The 19778-nt window shown below is 42.8% G+C and overlaps 1 protein-coding gene across 1 annotated transcript in view; it reads left to right on the plus strand.

The window, feature by feature from the left end:
- Positions 1–19778, plus strand: part of ankar (ankyrin and armadillo repeat containing) — a 99007-nt gene that overhangs the window by 33770 nt on the left and 45459 nt on the right. Inside the window, exons 7-10 of the mRNA XM_055637748.1 lie at positions 2536–2758; positions 6189–6390; positions 9297–9505; positions 11867–11971. Coding sequence (XP_055493723.1) covers positions 2536–2758; positions 6189–6390; positions 9297–9505; positions 11867–11971 — 739 coding nt within the window. The remainder of the gene's footprint in view (positions 1–2535; positions 2759–6188; positions 6391–9296; positions 9506–11866; positions 11972–19778) is intronic.

The raw sequence follows: 19778 nt of genomic DNA on the forward strand, positions 1-19778 counted from the left end.
CAACCCAGCAGTATGAATATTGACTTCTCTAACTTCTTACCACTTGCTTCCCCCTCTCTCAATCTCTCCCCCGTCCTTGTTCTCTGACCAGTGTGACCGTCCTCCTGCTTAAATTTTATCTTTGTATGCTTTGATGTCACCTTCCGGGGGGAAGCAATGATCCATTCTACATTTTCCTTGACCATCCCTTTGAACTCTCGTTTTCACACCTTTCCCTTCCGTATCTCTGTGTCTCCCTCTCCCCTGACTCTCAATCCGAAGAATGGTCTCGACCAGAAACATCACCCATTCCTTTTATTGAGAGATGCTGCCTGTCCTGCTGAGTTACTCCAGCATTTTGTGCCTATCTTCGGTGTAAATCAGCATCTGCAGTTCCCTCCTACCTACACATGTTCACATATCTGTTGTCTGCTACATGTAAGAATTTCATTGGTCCATTCCGGGACAAATGACAATAAAACATTCTTGACTCTCTCTCTTGTGACTCTTGACATGAGTGCAATATCAACATTGCAATTTATATGGTATGCCACAAACCTTGGAATTATTTGCCCATCATATACATATGTCAAAAGTACAAAGGACAAAGGGACAAAGGGCATTTATTGTCACATACACCAATTGGTGCAGTGACATTTGAGTTGTCATTGCAGCACACAAATAAAATAAACACAACATTATAGAATTTAGCATTAAACATAAAAATCATCCTCCCACAGCAGGATCAAAGTTTCCCACTGTGAGGGAAGGCAGCAAAGTTCAGTCCACTTCTTCGATGTTCACCCGTGGTCGGGGCCTATTGAGGCCTTCGCAGTCACCGCTACGGCAGCCCGATGTTTCAGGCCCTCTCGCCGGGATGATAAAACTCCGGCATCGGAACAGAACACTCTCAGCGGCTTGGAGATCCGAAATGGCCGTCATCAAATTTATGCAATATTCATTTGACTCCTGCCCTTTCTAATTTATGTCCAAATTTGAACACAGTATTGGCTATGCACATGAAAAACCACACATTTATGGTACTTAAAGAGATCTTGATTTTTAACTTGATGTTTCAGGTTGAGATCCCTTGTCTGGTCCCAGAGGAATTGTCTCAACCTGAAACATCGATTGTCCATTTTTCTTCACTGTTGCTGTCTGACCCACTGAGTTTCTCCAGCAGATTATTTGTTCAGAGGATTTTAGAGTATGGAATAAATAGGATGTGAGAAAGAGGATTAGCTAAGAACATAACCATGCTTATTCGCAACCTCCACACCATTGTCTTTGAGCAGCATAATCAAAACACCTTCCTCAAAACTATTTAGTCTGTGAGCCATGAGAGGGAACCTGTTACAATGCAGTGATGTTCTTGCAATGATTGAATTGCTGGGTATGTGTAGGCCGTCATATTTTAGGGGAGTATTGGAGTAGTGATAAGTATGTACCTGTAAGTGTACGGTGGGGAATATGAGAGTGTTAGATAGAAATGATCAGCAGAGATTGTTGTTATATGTATTGGAGGTGTGGTGCATAGAGCGATATATGTCTCTATTTGTGCAGTCACCAACAAATTTTTTTTTTTTTGTTCTCATTGAACCTCAGGTGACATTATTACCTGACATGTCCCCAGGTGACATTATTACATTTCTACTAGCAGTGGAATCAGGTACTTGGAGCATGGAACTAATAGAACCTCGCAAGGAGGTTCAGCATCAGAAGAGGCTCCATCATGCCCTCCCCACTAATAATGGTCAATCGTGTTGGCACATATCTATCCATTTATATTTCCTATAAATAGTTGTCAAATTGAAATTCTAGTGAATGCCCCAGTATCCTGTAAATCACCTCCCTCTTTTCCCAATGAAGCTTTGTCTCTGACCTTGAAGATTTCTTGGTCACCCTGGTATACAGTTGCATGCTTTCTCCACTCAGATGTTCCATGCAGAGTTTCATAGTCAGGGTTTTTGGCTCCAAATCAGGTAGCAAATATTTCCCAAGTTGTCTAATGACCTCCAAAAGTGGTTGCAGTTAGCGATCATCTCCCTTTTTGGAGTGTCGGCTTGAATTCAGTCAGTTGATGTGAGGGATGCCAGAAATTGCTTCCATGCTGATATGAAAACAGTATGGCTGCCACTGTTTAAACATTTGCAAGTCTTCTCACTATGAATAACAATGAGATACACTACTGGAGACCCCCTGACATTGTAACTTCAGTGCAGATCTTCTTGCCCAATTGGATTTTAGTCTATTGTGCTATTGAGCACAATGATCCTCGATTCACTCTTCACTATGTTGAAGTGACTGGAAAATTCAAAGCACAAACCCATTCTTCATCTATAGCTCCAGAAATGGACCACAGGCCATTTTCCCAGAAGTTCCCAATCCTCCAAACCAAGAATCTATGTACAACACTTCTGACTTTTGTTCCCATATATATATATATATATATATATATATTTCGTATTTCGTAAAATGTATTTTGTAAACATCTGGATCTTAAGACTGTTCTGCAGAAATGTAAATATAGACAATTGTACTTTTTTTTTCATACAGAATTTGCCCTTTAGTCTAATATCCGTGACTGACAGTGGGCTTGCTGCAGTCTTTTACTCATTTAGTCAACTAAATCCAATGTCGCATCTTGGAGTTGAGGATCAAAATGGTTACGGACTTTTTCATCATGCTGCAATGCATAACCACGTTTCAATTATGTGCCTGCTGACCACAATACGTTTGAAAATCAATCAGCATCGCAATCACAAGTTCCAAGACGCGGGTGAGCTAAAACATGTTAAATTTGTAAAAAGGATTTATCATAATCATAATCATAATTTATTAGTCAAGTATGTTTTGCAACATACGAGGAATTTGGTTTGCCATACAGTCATACTACATAAAAATTTGATATAAACATCCACCACAGCGACTCCTCCCCATTCCCCACTGTGATGGAAGGCAATAAAGTCTTATCTTCTTGCCTCCTTTTCTCCCGCGGTCAGGGGGAGTTCGAACCATCCGCAGTCAGGGCAATTGAAGCTTCCGTAGCCGGTGATCGAAGCCCCCGTGTCGGGGCGATCAAGCTCCTGCATCGGGGCGGTTGAAGCTCCTGTGGTTGGAGCTCCCGAAGTCAGTCCCTAACCAGGGACTGCGAGTTCCAGATGTTAAAGTGCACAGGCTCCCGCAGTTGGAGCTCCGTGGTCGATCCTTGGCAAAGGGATTGGCAGCTCACGATGTTGTCCTCAGGTTCCCGAGGTTGGAGATCCAAGGTCCCAGCAAGAGGCCACCAGCTTCACGATGTTAGGCCGCAGTGCAGACGGAGATACGACATGGAAAAAGTTGCATCTCCATCAAGGAAAGAGATAAAGTTTCCCCCATCATTCCCACATAATACACAAACTAAAGATACACTAAAACATACATTTTATAACAAAATAAAAGCACAAAGAAGGAAAACGAAGAGACAAACTGTTGGCGAAGCACCCATCGTACGGCACCCGTGTTATTTTATGTATCAATTTTCTGTGAATAGCATAATTGAACTGATGATACTTTCAAAATCATCTTCTGTTTGTACATTGGATTCTAAGACATTACATTCAGTCTGCCAAGAACTACTAGATGATTTCAGCAACCTAGTCTGACAGTGAAGTGTGTCTGTCTGAATCAATGATGCTGCTGCGAGCAACATTTTTCATTAACCTCACCATAATTGTGCATATGACAATTTACTCAACTTGTCTTGACAACATAATACAGCCTGATTTACTACTCTGGTGCTGAATGTTCCTCCTTTCCAATTTTACTTTCTGATTTTAAGCCCGTGACAAATTTGTTTAAATTCTTCCTGCAAGCACAAACAAACCTCATCATGAATTTATTGATCCAACCATGTTGAGATGCAACCTGTCCAATCTCTGCAGTGTCCATCTCACCAAGAATTGGTTACAATCTAACACCTTCCATTTTGTGACATTAATTCTCCTGTTCAATAAGCGAGGTCGGTATTCTGACTGCACATGCCCAGGTCATAGGACACTATCTGTAATCGGTCTCGGCAATGGTGGTGCTGCATTGTGTGCAGGCTTGCGTTTCGTCCGGGGTCAGGGTTGGGGTCGGATCTCCGTCGCTGCGGCCCCTGCTGAGTTACTGCTGGGCCGTCCCCGTCCCCTCCCCGTCCCCTCCCCGGTGTCCCGTACCTATCTGGAGATTTCCGGGGTGACCCTGGTCTGGTGGGGCGGCCATGGACTTGCAGCCGCTGGTTCCAGCTCGGCTCTGCCTGTACTGCCGGGTTGGCCGGCAACCCTCCACCTGCACCACCCTCCCCTTTGTCCAACACCGAGATCCTGCCAAAGACAGGCAGCCGCCGGCCCTTCTCGAAGATGGGCGACTCGGAGCTGCTGCTGCTGGAGTCGTTCTGGTCACAGAGAGAGTCTGCAGATGGGCTCCTGTCGGCCATGGACATGTCAGGTGCCCTCTGGAGTTGCTGGTGCTGTTGGTGGTGCTGGCGGCAGCAGCAACATTCTCCCCCACCCTTGGCCAGCCCCAAGCAAAAGTGTCCGGGCCAGCTCCAACTCCAGGTCTGGGCTGAAGGCCGCCCAGTCGAACACCGCGCCGGAGGATGCTGAGCCCAGGCTGGCGATCTGGCGCAGCCGAGGCCGGGACCCTTGCTCCTTCTCGGGGTTGTGGATGAAGTGGCAGTGTTAATTCTGGCCAAATTGGAGTTGCCAGGACATTGAAATTGAATAAAGGCTTCTGTGCTGCCAGGCCATTTTGATCAATTTAAATTCAGAACCTGGACAAGCTGCTGAATTATGCCAGTTTATCTGTGGCCCAGATAAGAGTTGCAGGGAAAGAATGGGGCATCTGCAAATTCTTACAATCAGGTGTAAATTGTATGAAACTGATTGGGTGAATGCAAACCAGACATATACATTGTAAATAATGTTGCAAAGCTTTACTTTGCGAGATGTTGATTGGATTAAGTGTTGAGCCTTGTCTGGGTTTCTTGAATATCTAGGCACATGTTGCATAATTCATCTCTGTTCACTTCCATCCAGGAACTTCATCAGATACATTGTATTAGTCACAGTATTATTGGGTTAGGGAACTGCCTATCATGTACTGTGTTAATCGGTATTTGTTATAGGACTGTAAAGAGACCACCCCCATATGGTTTGGCCCCTCAAGGTTCGGGGACCTATAAAAGGTAGCTCCCACGAGGTCCGATGTCGATCTACTGGAAGAACTCTTGGGACTGCATGACTTTTTGGAGTGTCTCTGCTTGCACGAGGCTAGAAAGGCTTGGACAAGCAGATACAAGGATCAAACCCGCGGTGGTTAGATATAGTAATGGGGAACTGTTATTGTGATTCCAAAATAAAATGTATTTGCGCAAGAGCTTGAACTCAGTATTTTATTGACTGAAACTAGACTGGGGGGAGCTTAGAACAAGCTATTTCCAGCAAGGGTACCGTAGGTGGTGTGCAAGGAACATCTTGTGCTTGGGGTGGCATCTGAGAGAGTGCAGCTCGGCCAGGCCGTGGGTGAACTGGCACTTGTCGCCGTAGCGGCCCATCGGGGAGCGGGTTCCTCTGGAGTTGGGGTTAGGGTTGGGCTGGAGTTGACGCTGGCTGTGGGCCTGTGGGTTCTCCACGCTGGCTGTGGGCCTGGGGCCGCTGGTGTCGCGGATGGGCTGTCGGTTGGCCCGGCGGGAGAGCGGAGGTGAGCTGGTGCTTCTCCGTGTTGGCAGTGGACCTGCCACCCCCCCCCCCCCCACCACCCCCCCCCCCCCCCCCCCCCCCCCCCCCCCCCCCCCCCCCCCCCCCCCCCACGTCTCCCAAAAAAATTGGACCCAAAGTATACTCACTGAATCTACAGCGCTTCGTTCGATTTTTATTTATAGCGTCCGACCTTTGACAAATCCCATGATTCCTTGCGTTTTTCGGAATATCAAACTCGCTTATACATAACTACAGGCCATGGCTGCACAACCCAAGCCCAAAAGATAGACACAAAAAGCTGGAGTAACTCAGCGGGACAGACAGCATCTCTGGAAAGTAGGAATGGATGATGTTTCGGGTCGAGACCCTTCGTCAGTCTCAAACCCAAAATAACTTGTTTCAACCTGTTACAATTCTATTGTAATCACACCATCCAAGTATCAAGGTATTTTTTTAAATGTTAATGTGTAATTGTTTTGCTTGTAGGTCAAACAGCTCTGCATATGGCAGCAAAGTGTGGGTCACTTGGTGCACTGAACTGCCTCCTAGGCCTGCGGGCAGATCATGAAACAACTGATGCACGAGGTTGGACAGCAATGCACTTTGCTGCATTTTATAACAATGTTTCCTGCGTTAGAGCTCTGCATAGAAAGGATCCCAAATTGCTGGAATTAGAGACATCAGCTAGGTAAATGTTCTGTTGCCTATCTATTATAAATAATAAAAAAACAAAAATACTACAGTTAATTTTGAATTGCTTGTGCCTTTCTGTACATTGGCTTGCAAGTGAAACATCATGTTTTAATGTTTGTTCTTCCCTTTCTTATGATTAATGGTAAAAAAGATTGGATTTCAAATATCAATGTAATATACTGAAGTGACAATTATTTTACTTTGCATTTGTACTTTGCACGCAATAATTTCACTTCACTTCAGAGCTCTCCTAATTAGTATAAATATATTCTTACTGTTGGCCCAATCTAAAATAATTCTGGAATAAAATGGGGTAATGGGCCTGTCCCACGTAGGCGATGTTTTAGGTGACTGCAGGAGACTATGCAGTCGCCACATGCTCGCGGGTGGTTGCCGGGTAGTCGCCTTCATGGTCGTGAGGAGTTCCCGCATTCTGGGAACTAATCGCGGCCTCATTATAGTCACCATGAATTTTTCAACATGTTGAAAAATTAGCGGCGACTAGAATGAAGCCGCCATGGAGAGTAGCGGAAATTCTTGAGCCGTAGGTGGGTCGCCAGGAGGCCCTAATGGGTTGTTAGGAGGTCGGCGGTTCTTGTAGGTTGTAGCCGGTGCTGACCGGTGTATTTCATTGGCTCACTGGGGAAAAAAAAGTTAAGCATTAGTTTTCAGAACCAAGGATAACCGACCGGTAATGTTAAATGTCTGCTGAGCTTCACAGCCGTGTATCTCTGGCTTCTTAAAAGTTGGCTCCACTCCTTCTCCCCCCTCTACCCCCCTCTTATAAAGGACTTACCATACACTGTGCTTTAGCTGTCTTTTTACAGCGCCAACCTTCCTGTTTATCACGGTGTGTGTCTGTATCACCTGGGCTTTGCACCTTGTTAATTTTTTAGACAGCGCTCCCCCACTTGCCCTTTCCCCCGCCTGCATAATGGGCTGGTGAAGGAAGTGATGTGCTGTGTGTGTGTGTGTCTGACAGTCGCCGTTCCAGTTGTTGTTTTTTTAGTCGTCTGTCGGCGACTTGACAGTGGCCGACAGTCCGCTGAAAAATCGCCTAAGTGGGACAGGCCCATAAGACTAGATTAGCAATACACAAATTTAGCATTGTTTTTTAAAATATAAAAGCCTTTGCACTGATATTAAACTTTTAAATATATTTCTGATCAGTCACCAACAGGCTAGGCAGGGGCAGAAGTTATTAAATAAATGTTCTCCCTGAGCTACAGTATTCTTGCAACGATGCATTTGCATATTTCACTAGAAACTGGTCCATTCGTAGTGGTGAAATTCAGTTTTTAGAGATACAGCACAGAATCAGGTCACCGAGTCTATGACGGCCAACGATCCCTCTACACTAACACTATTTTACCCACCAGGGACAATTTACTGAAGCCAAAATAACCTGCAAACTTGTGCATCTTTAGAGTATGGGAGGAAACCAGAGCACCCAGGGAAAACACACATGGTCACGGGGAGAACGTACAAACTCTGTACTGACAGTACCCGTAGTCAGGATCGAAACCAGGTTTCTGGTGCTGTAAGGCAGGAACTCTACTACTTCGCCACCATGCTGCCCTAATGTTAATACACTAAAATTAATTCTATTAAAATGAACATAGTGTTAAGCAATAAAGGCGTCAACGGTTATGGAAGAGAGCACGAGCATGGAATTGAGAGGGAAAAACAGATCAGCCATGATCGAATGGCAGAGCAGACTCGATGGACTGAATGGCCTAGTTATGTCTTATGGTCATAGGATCTTAATTTCTTTACATGAATTTCTAAACAAATGTATTTAATGTGATAAATATACGAAAGTGCTTCATAAGAGCATTATCAAAAAAAAAGACATTGAGCCACATTTGGAGATGTTTGGCAAGGTAACTGAAGGCTTAGGATCATTTCAAATGAGAAAATTGAAGTGGAAAGCCAGGAAGATTAAAGGAGGGAATTCCTGAATGGGGAAGCTGAACAATGATAAGCAAATTTGTCGAAGATGAAGCAATGCAATTTTAGGGATGTCAAGAACCCACAATTGGGTGAATGGTCAAAAGGGGAAGTGAGGGGAGGAATTGTTATAAAGGAGACTATAGACCAATATCTTTAGGACGAGGTTGGGTTGTGCTTTTGCACAGGATTTAAACTAATTTGACATGAGCTTAAAATCATTGTAAAATTAGAAAGGAGGAAAACGTAGAAAAGGAACTAGGGGAACACACAGCACCAGAGTAGGAAATCAAACTATTACAGTCAAGTCAAATCAAGTTTATTAACATATGCACAGATAAAAAGGATGGTTATAGAGGAGATAGATAGGTAAAACCATGAGTAGATTAAGAAATATCTGCAAGAATTTTAAAATTCAATACAGAAGGCAATTTGGATGGGTGAATTTAGAAGTAATAGATGAACATGATAAAATACGACACAATTAGCAGTGTTTTTGATGAGGTCATTCACAGCATGTGGAATAGGATTCAGCAGGAGAGTAATAGAATAATTGCTTGGAACTAACATCTGAGGCAGAAATGGAGGCCGGTGATATTAATGAGATGGAAAGAGGTAATTTAATTGATTAAGCAATGCAATTAAATGGGAACTCCTCTCGTGGTCCAGTACAACAACAAGCTTAAAAACGTATCATGATTGGGATAGTGAAATGAATGGTCGTTGGAAATTCAAAACTGATTTTAAAATGATTTTTAAATGAAATTTAGAATGAAAGCATAAACCCTCCAACTCCACTATTCCCCTGTGCAACACCCTGACCCGATAGATAATTTGTGGTGTAAATGAAGCTGTTAAAGTATTTATCTAGATTATGATTTCTCCAAATGGCATTATTTTATTTAATTGCTGATAGCTAATGAACCCATGCTAATTTTATTTTTGCTTCAGATATCATGCAACTCCATTGTTACTTACTGCTATGGCTGGTGCATTTGATACACTGCAATATCTACTATCACTTGGAGCCAATATATTAAAGGTTGACAATGAAGAGAACAATATTGTTCATTTAGCAGCACTTTACTTCCACACAGATATCCTGATGTTCATAATTGAGCAGAGCATCCCAGAGCTACACGTCTGGAATTTACTTAAAGGCATGTATCAGCTGTTTGTCCTAAAATAGCTGTATATTGTGTATAGTAATAATATAATGTTTTTTTTCAATCAACTTAAAGTATTGTTTGTTGTAAGGCTGATATAATCACTGTCGTGGGAACCACCAAAAACATATTTGAGAGCACCATCAGATTCCTTGCTTGCACAGGTCTCACTGTCTTTCTATTCATGAAGGGTTGCTTTGTCACTCAGAGTGTTCAGATCTTGCCTGAAGTAGAAGGGAAGAAGCTTGGAGACACTAAAAAATTGCAGATGTTGAATCCTAAGCAAAATTCAAAGTTCAGGACGAACTCAGTGGGTCATGAGGAAATGGACAGGCCATGTTTCAGAATGGGTTCTTTCTTCAGTGTGGAGAAGGGTCCAGACTGGCTATCATGTGGCTATCGGTTTCTATGACCAAGGTATTTTGACAGTAGTATGATTTTTCACTGAGTCCATAACTTCAAGCGCTGTAGGCAGAGAAGACACAAGGGGCTGCAAATGTTGGATTCTGGAGCAACAAACAATCTGCAACAGCACAAAGCCAATAATCATTGTTCAGTCCACCTAAGAATTAACACAATCACTGGGATACTTGAAACCTTAAGGTAGTTTGTCTCCTTTAAAAATATGCTGCAATGATTCAGAGCCACGTGGTCGGATTCTACGTCGATGGAGCCCCGCGGCCGGTCCCTGCGTCAAAGGAAGACCTGGCCTGGGGGGACCTGCAGTTCTTTATGTCTATTCTTGGCTCCCTTTAACTCTATTCGAGGTCTTCGCAACCTTGTACAAGGATACTCAGCCATATTGAAGTGTATTGCTTAATCAATGGTGTGGTGATTGTTCAGCACTAGCAAAAACTGTCATCTTATCATTATCTGAACACTATTTGAAGCTATTATTCAAGTACATGCTTCTGAGGGAAGTTTAAAACTGCTTTTGACCTGTCGCAGAACACGGATAATCAATCAACAGCATGCAATGTCTGTCTTTGATCGGCAGAAAGTTTAATGGAAAAAAAGTTGTTTCCTATATATGACCTGAGATCATGTGGTTTTGTATCCCTTGAACTTCGAACGGTGCTGATTGCATTGTCAGAAGTAACGGCAAGATTGGAATTTCTAAAGGGGTGTAAAAAATCGTAATTTTTTCAATGGGAAATTAGAATGAATGTACTCCCAGCAACAGAGCTGATACTATGCAGTGATTCATGTGCACATACAATATGTGTTTGCATAAGGTACTACTGATTGGTGTTGATCGACAGTAGATGTGGTAATGGAATTTTCTGAAACATTATAGCAATTTATACAGCTTACCTACAAACCCATCTGTATGCTACAGTAAGAGTCACTCCATTGTTTGTTAAAGCTTGAAAGTGATCAATACAATAACAAAACATCATAAAGTGTTCCATTCTGTTTGAAGGCTTTCTCGTCATCTTTTCCTGCAGAGTGCAGATCTCAAAGTCCGTAATGAATACGAAACATTGAACATAAATGTGTGAGAGTTGAAATCAATGAAAGCTTATAAATTCAACAATAATAACATGAAATTTAAATTAGTTTATTTTTAGTTAGTTTTCCATACTCAAACCCAGGTCCGTGGCGCTGTGAGGCAGCAGCTCTACCAGCTGCTGCTTCAATTCATACCAAATAGATAAAATATAATGACTTAAATTAGCTTAATTTTTTTATTTTTATAACTTTACAGCCACTGAAATACTATTAATTGTAGTCATTGTCTATTGTAGGTAAAATCAGCAGCTATTTTACACACAGAAAGGGCTGATTAATGATAATAGAATAAACAGTATATATACAGTAATGTATTTTGTTTCCTGGTAAATACATATCACATTCCCCTGATCTTCTTCAAGTAAGGGCATAGGATGTTTATCTCCACTTTAAAGATCACTGTAAACTTGTACCTGATATCACACTGTGGCATTTGCTTGCTATCACAATGAAGGTTAAGCCAAAAGGTACAAGTCCACAAAATAAATATTTGAAGCATGGAGTCAAATATGTATTCACATCACAAAACGCTGCACAGCCTCTATGGCAAAATGTTCTGCTTTTGGGCTGTGATTTTCTTGGATTATGGTCTCATTGTTGATCATCTCAAATTTAATCCAGTTATACTACACTAAATGTACACCAGAAGTCATTAAGACATAATCAAAAATAATTAAAATAAAATAATTGAGACATTCAAAATTACAATCTCTATTTCAATATTGTTAAATAAGGCCAGCTCTAATCAACTTGCAAAAAATCATAACAAGCATATCAAACTCATCATTGCAACTTAGACTGTGGGTAAGCACAAGGTTCATCACTTCATTGTCACTTTTCCAGAGATGATGCAGAGCAAAGATTATCACAAACAGGAAATGGGAGTGAGATCACTTGAAGTTCTGAGTGTGATAAAGAGGCGTTACTGGAAAGAAATTCTTGATGCAGGTGAGAATGAATAACATGAAAGGTAGCCTTTATGTAACCCTACATAATTAATAAAATAATTTAAAAACTATCGTCCATATTCACATTTCAAATCTGTTATATTTTGCTCTTTGTTCTGCTTTTCTGCTAGGGTAAACTCTTCCACCTATTAGTGCTGACAAGAGTTTTCAATTATCATATTTTCACTCCGTATCTTCCTGGAGCCTCTGCTTTATGGCCTTTATAACAGACTAAAATGCAACCTTGAATCTTGATGCTATTTTTAATCCACATCACTTTGTTTCTAGCTTGCTTCCGGGGACCTTTTGATCCTCTATAGTCTTGGAACATTTGTCAGAAATGTGCTAATAACTAAAATTACTAGGCGACATCTGTGTGCATTGTTGTATTGGCTTAGATTTTGTGGCGTGGGGCCAAACTTGTCTGGTTTAGATTAATAGAGAGTTTCCAGGACCCAGTCAGTGACGCTCTGCGTGAAACCAGGGATAAGTACGAGTGTGTGTGTGGATACACAAGTACTAACCAATCTGGCTGGCATTTACATGGGTAATTACCAACCGTTTATTGTTGGCATCTACCAGCAAGATATGACTCAGGATTCAACAAAACTTTAGACCTACAGCGTGGAACAGGCCCTTCGCCAACCGAGTCTGTGCCAATCTGTGATCACCCCATACATTAGCACTATTTTACACACTAGGAACAATTTACGTTTTACAGAAGCAGATTGACCTACAAACCTGCACGTTTTTGAGATTTGGGAGGAAACTGGAGCACTTGGAGAAAGCCCACGCGGTCACAGGGAAAACATGTAAAACCCACACACAGAGCACCCATAGTCAGGGTCGAACCCGGGTCTCTGGAGATGTAAGGCAGCAACTCTACCACTGCACCACTGTGCCGCCCATAAGGATTCAATGCAGCACACAACAGATAGCAGTTCCATTATAATTTATTAATTGTTCAGAGAACAATTCATTGGAACATCAGAGTAATTAAGATAACGCCCATTTTTCTTCCGATAAATTTGTTTTCAGATTAAAATTTCGACTGCTTATATTTTTTGGGAGCAATGCATTTTGGCTCAATGAAATTATTATATTAGAACTATATTAGAAACATAGAAACATAGAAAGTAGGTGCGAGAGCAGACCACCAGGTCCATCGAGCCTGCACCGCCATTCGCTCATGGCTGAACACTAAACAGACACACTTACCCACAAACAGTAGACACAAGACACAGAACACAAGACACTACCCTCCCCTTTATACCGCTATCACCCCTCTCCACCCCAAGAACCTCGTGATCTCCTGGGGGAGGCAAAAAAACGGATAAAAACCCAGGTCCAATTCGGGAAAAAAATCCGGGAAATTCCTCTCCGACCCCAATCTAGGCGATCGACACTTGTCCAGGAGATCACTCAGGTCTTACTATACTAACCATACCTAGGTCCATATCCCTGCCCTCTCCCCGTAGCCCCTTATCCCCTTGGCAGCTAAAAAACCATCTATTTTAGTCTTAAATATATTTAAAGTTTCTGCTTCCACTGCTCCCTGGGGCAGTGAATTCCATAAATTAACCACCCTCTGGGTGAAGAAGTTCTTCCTCATCTCAGTTTTAAAAGATCCCCCCCTTATTCTGCAACTATGTCCCCTAGTTCTAGTTTCCCCGATCATTGGGAACATCCTCGGTGCATCCACCCGATCAAGGCCCCTCACGATCTTATATGTTTCAATGAGATCGCCTCTCATTCTTCTAAACTCCAAAGAGTAGAGTTCCAGCCTACTTAACCTTTCCTCATATGTCAATCCCCTCATTGCAGGAATTAATCTTGTAAACCTTCGCTGCACTGCCTCCAGGGCTAGTACATCCTTTCTTAAGTATGGACCCCAGAACTGTACACAGTATTCCAAATGTGGTCTCACTAATACTGTGTACAGCAGCAGCAAGACCGCCGTGTTTTTATACTCAATCCCCCTAGCAATAAAGGCCAAAACTCCATTGGCCTTCCTGATTGCTTGCTGCACCTGCATACTAACTTTCAGTGATTCATGTACTAATACCCCTAGATCCCTTTGCGTTGCATTACAACGCAGCTCCTCCTCATTTAGAAAATAACTTGCCCTATCATTTTTTTTCCCAAAGTGAATGACTTCACATTTATTAGTATTAAATTTCATCTGCCAAGTTGTTGCCCACTCACCTAGCTTATCTATATCCTTTTGCAGACTCTTCCTATCCTCCTCATCCCCTACTTTTCCTCCCATTTTTGTATCGTCCGCAAATTTTGATATATTACACTTGGTTCCCTCCTCCAAATCATTTATATAAACTGTGAACAACTGGGGTCCCAGCACCGACCCTTGCGGAACCCCGCTAGTTACCGGTTGCCATCCCGAGTATGAACCATTTATCCCCACTCTCTGCTTCCTATTTGTTAGCCAATCCTCTACCCATGCTAATATATTACCCCCAATCCCATAATTTTTTATTTTTAGCAATAGTCTCTTATGTGGCACCTTGTCAAAAGCCTTTTGGAAGTCCAAGTATACCACATCCACCGGTTCCCCTTTATCCACCCGGGTTGTTACTTCCTCAAAGAATTCGAGCAGATTCGTTAAACAGGACTTCCCCTTCACAAAACCATGCTGGTTCTGTCCGATGAAGTCATGTTTATCCAAGTGCCCCGTTAGTGTTTCTTTAATAATTGTCTCTAACATTTTACCCACCACCGATGTTAGACTAACCGGTCTATAGTTACCCGCCTTCTGTTTACTTCCTTTTTTAAATATAGGTGTTACATTGGCCATTTTCCAATCCACTGGGACCGTTCCTGCCTCCAGGGAGTTTTGGAAAATTATCACCAATGCATCCACAATCCCCACCGCTATCTCCCTCAAGACCCTTGGATGTAATCCATCAGGCCCAGGGGATTTATCCTCCTTCAGTCTCATTAATTTCCCTAATACCACCTCCTTGGTGATCTTAATAGTATTTAGCTCCTCCATTCCTACCGCCCCCTGTTTATCCAGCGTTGGAATATTTTTTGTGTCTTCTATGGTGAAGACTGATACAAAATACTCGTTTAATGCCTTTGCCATTTCCATGTTCCCCACCAACAACTCTCCAGTCTCACCCTCCAATGGACCAACGTTCACCTTAGCCACCCTTTTTCTTTTTATATAGCTATAAAAACTCTTACTATTAGTTTTTATGTTGTTCGCTAAATTCCTTTCATAGTCTATTTTCCCCGTCTTAATTAATCTCTTAGTTATTTTTTGCTGACCTTTAAATGCTTCCCAATCCTCTACCCTCCCACTATCTCTGGCTACCTTATATGCCCTTGCCTTCAGCCGAATACTATCCTTTATAGTTTTACTGAGCCATGGCTGACTGTTCTTACCCTTACCCCTTTTTTTCTTCATAGGAATAAATTTTTCTTGAAGGTTATACAGTATACCCTTAAACGTACACCACTGCTCATGTACCGTCTTATTCTTGAGTCTGCTATCCCAGTCAACTTTGATCAGCTCAGTCCTCATACCTTCATAATCCCCCTTATTTAGACTAAGCACCCTAGCCTGAGTTTCAACCTGCTCCCTTTCTATTTGAATATGGAATTCGACCATATTGTGGTCACTTGTTCCCAACGAGTCCCTAACTATGACATTTTTAATTAATCCTGCTTCATTACACAGGACCAGATCCAAGATTACCTCCCCCCTTGTCGGTTCTGTGACATACTGTTCTAGGAACCCGTCTCTAATACATTCTATAAACTCTTCCTCTAGTCTACCCTGCCCAGTTTGGTTTGCCCAATTAATATGAAAATTGAAGTCCCCCATGATTACAGCAGTTCCCTTTTTACATGCGTCAACTATTTGCAGATTTATGTTCTGACTAACAGCGTCACAGCTATTTGGAGGTCTATAAATTACACCCACTAGTGTTTTTTTCCCCTTATTATTCTCTATCTGTACCCAAGCTGTTTCACTATCCTGATCCTTCAACGCAATATCCTTCCTCTCTATTGCCGTTATTCCCTCCCTTATTAAAAGGGCCACCCCTCCTCCCTTTCTTTCCTGTCTATCTTTCCTAATTGTCGAGTACCCCTCTATATTTAACTCCCAGTCCTGATCCCCTTGCAGCCATGTCTCCGTAATGGCCACGATATCATAACTATATATACTTAATTGCACCGTTAATTCATTTATCTTATTACGAATACTCCGTGCATTTAGATAAAGCACTTTCAGATGATTTTTACTACCCTTCCTTTCCGTTTTTGCCCCTTTTACATCTAAAGCTTTATCTTCACACATTCTGTCTCCTGTCACATTTTGACTTTCCGCTTCCCCACTGATACCCTGCTCTATTTCCTCTACCCCTGCCGTTATTACCCCCCTTGATACCTCCCCCCCGCTACTTAGTTTAAAGACCTCTCTACTGCCCTAGTTATATGATTTGCCAGGACCCCAGTCCCAGCACCGTTCAGGTGAAGTCCGTCCTTACAGAACAGATCCCCCCTGTCCCAGTACTGGTGCCAGTGGCCCAAGAAACCAAACCCATTATTCCCACACCAGTCTTTGAGCCACGCATTTAGCTTTTTAATTTTACGTACCCTCGCCGATTTGGCCCGTGGCTCAGGTAGCAATCCGGAGATCAGTACCCTCGAGGTTCTGCTTTTTAATTTATTCCCTAACTGCTCAAACTCCTTCAGCAGATCCTCCTTCCTCGTCCTTCCTATGTCATTGGTCCCCACATGGACCACGACCACTGGATCCTCCCCCTCCCTCTGCAAATTTCTCTCCAGCATCGCAGAGATATCCTTAACCCTAGCACCGGGTAGGCAACACAGCCTTCGGGACATGTTCTGCTGGCCGCAGAGAACCTTATCTACCCCCCGAATAATACTATCCCCTATCACTACGGCATTTCTTCTAACTCCCCCCTCTTGAATGGCCTCCTGATCCACGGTGCTGCAGCCAGGTTGCTCATCCCTCCCACAGCCCCTGATCCCGTCCTTACATTGAGTAAGAGCCTCGGTCATGCTCGTCAGGGACAAGGGCTGTGGCTCCTGCCGCATCTCCTCCTGGTTCCCCCTACCTGCCTCGCATATGGCCACACCTTCCTTTCCTTGCTCACTGCCTACTGAATTAGTTAAACTGGTCGGTGTGACCATCCCCTGGCACAAAACATCCAGGTAATACTCCCCCTCCCTGATGTACCGCAGCGTATGAAGTTGGGTCTCCAGCTCATCAATGCGGAGCTGGAGTTCCTCTAGCCTCAAACACTTACTGCAGCTGTAGGGATCTTCTACATCAATGGTGTCGACAAATTCCCACATCTCGCAGTATTGGCACATCTCCTGACCGCCCATCTTATATAAGTAATTAACTAGTCCTATTTAAGAATCCCCTACTGTATTGATACACCCCTTATTTATATAATCCTACCTCCTATAAATGGGAAAGTACTCACCCCAGCCGTAAATTACCTACTGGTTTGGCTGTCTAGTGGTAATTCCGTCCGCTCTTCCTGTCTGGTCCACTGCTCCCTTGCAGTGCGTGGCAAACCTCTTTGCCTCTCCCAGAATCCTTAGCCTCTCAAGCGTATTGCGTGGTCTCCTCTCCTCAGCCTCCTCTCCGAAGACTCTCGAGCCAAAGACTCACACTTTTCTCACAGGCCAAAGACTCACACTTTTCTCACAGGCCAAAGACTCACACTTTTCTCACAGGGCACTTCCCTCACTCACTGCCGCTCGCAAAGAGCTGTCCTGCTTAAATTGACTGATAAATTGCCTATTTACCAATTTACACAGCCAATTCCTCAGTTTTCAACTGGTTTCACCCCTCTCCTCACACTTGGGCTAGAGCCAATCAGTGGTATCTTTTGCTAATCTGTTGCTGCTGTTGTTCCTCCCAAATCTACAGCAGTATAAAAATATTGATATGGTAATCCTATTTGAATTTAAAACAATGTCAATTAAGGTATAAAATGCACTAACTGCCATTTTTGAAAGCTGTCACTTCAACTTAAAATACAATTCCATTGCATTCTGTAATACTGTAAACAATTTCATCCAGGAAGAATGTAATATGTACATAAGATACTGGCCACATAATATTGGTATTCAGATTAAAAATAATTTTCTCCAGATCCAAAATCATTTTAATGGTGCAGGCTATTTGTTTTTTGTACAATGGCACATGCATAATATTTTATTTGGTAGAAACTTATGATGGCTATACATAAATGAACAAAATATTTTTTTTGAATTCATGTTTTGGAATCAAGGCTTCATTGGCAAAGCAGTTTTTATTGTGCATTTTTAATTGTCATCAAGAATGTGGTAGATAGCTGCTGTTGTGAGCTGCCACAGTCCTGATTAAGGTGTTCCTTTAGTCTTGCTGGGCAGGAGTGCCAAGAGTTAGACCCGGCAGCAATTATTGAACAACAAATTGTCTCCAAATGGTACGTGATTTGAAGAAGAATCTGCAGGTGGTGGTGTTCCCATGCACCCGCTGTCCTTGTTCTACTTGTTATGGGTTTGTGAGATGACTGGTGAGGAAATGTTGTACAATACATTTTGTAGAAGGTATACGGTGCAGCCAAATTACGATTTTCATGAGTGGGACTTGTTGTGGCATCTGACCTATGCTTTGTCAATGATGGAAACGTTTGGTGCTGTTACGAGGTGAGCTGTTTGCTAATAGTTGCTGGCCTTTGATTTGCTTTTGTAGCCAAAGTATTTACTCTGGCCATGTCAGAGACCCTGGCCATGTTGGAGTCACTGGCCGCATCCTTAGAAAAAGTGCAGACCAACTAGCGGGAGAATTCTTGGACATCTTTAATCTCTCCCTACTCTGTTCTGAGGTACCCACCTGCTTCAAGTAGACCACTAGCATCCCGGTGCCGATGAAAAGCAAGACCGCATGCCTTAATAACTACTGCTCAGTGGCCTAGACATCCATCTTCATGAAGTGCTTTGAGACGCAGGTTATGGAATGTATTAAATCCAGTCTCCCAAGCAAACTTGACCCACTGCAGTTCACCTATCGCCACAACAGGTCAATGGTTGATGCCATCTCCCTGGCCTTACACTCATCCCTATAACACCTGGATAAGAGACATCCTCCTATTCATAGACTCGAGCTTGGCTTTTAACTCCATTATCCCATCCAAGCTTATCAACAAATTCATGGAACTTGGAATCAGCACTCAATCCTGCAACTGGATCCTCAACTTCCTGACCAACAGACCACAATCAGTGAGAATAGGTGACAAATCATCCTCTACCATAATTCTCAACACTGGTGCTCCACAAGGATGCGTTCTCAGCCCCCTTCTTTACTCCTTATTCACCCACGACTGTGCAGCCAAGTACAAATCCGACTCAATCTACTAATTCGCAGATGACACCACCATTGTGGGTTGGATATCAATATGACGGGTCAGAGTACAGGAAGGAGATTGAGAACCTCGTAACCTTGTGTCAAGACAACAATCTTTCTCTAAATGTCAGCAAATCAAAGGAGATAGTCATAGACTTCTAGAAGTGAATCGGTACACATACCCTGGTATACATTGATGGCACCGAAGCGGAGATGATTGTAGGCTTTAAGTTTCCAGGAGTAAATATCACCAGTAACTTGGCCTTTCGAAGCAATGGCCAAGAAAGAAAGCCGATTCTCTGGATGCTTTCAAGAGAGAGTTGGATAGAGCTCTTAAAGATAGTGGAGTCAAGGAATATGGGGAGAAGGCAGGAACAGGGTACTGATTGTGGATGATCAGCCATGAACACAG

The sequence above is a fragment of the Leucoraja erinacea genome, chromosome 7 (genome assembly GCF_028641065.1).
Source record: "Leucoraja erinacea ecotype New England chromosome 7, Leri_hhj_1, whole genome shotgun sequence".
NCBI lineage: Eukaryota > Metazoa > Chordata > Chondrichthyes > Rajiformes > Rajidae > Leucoraja > Leucoraja erinaceus.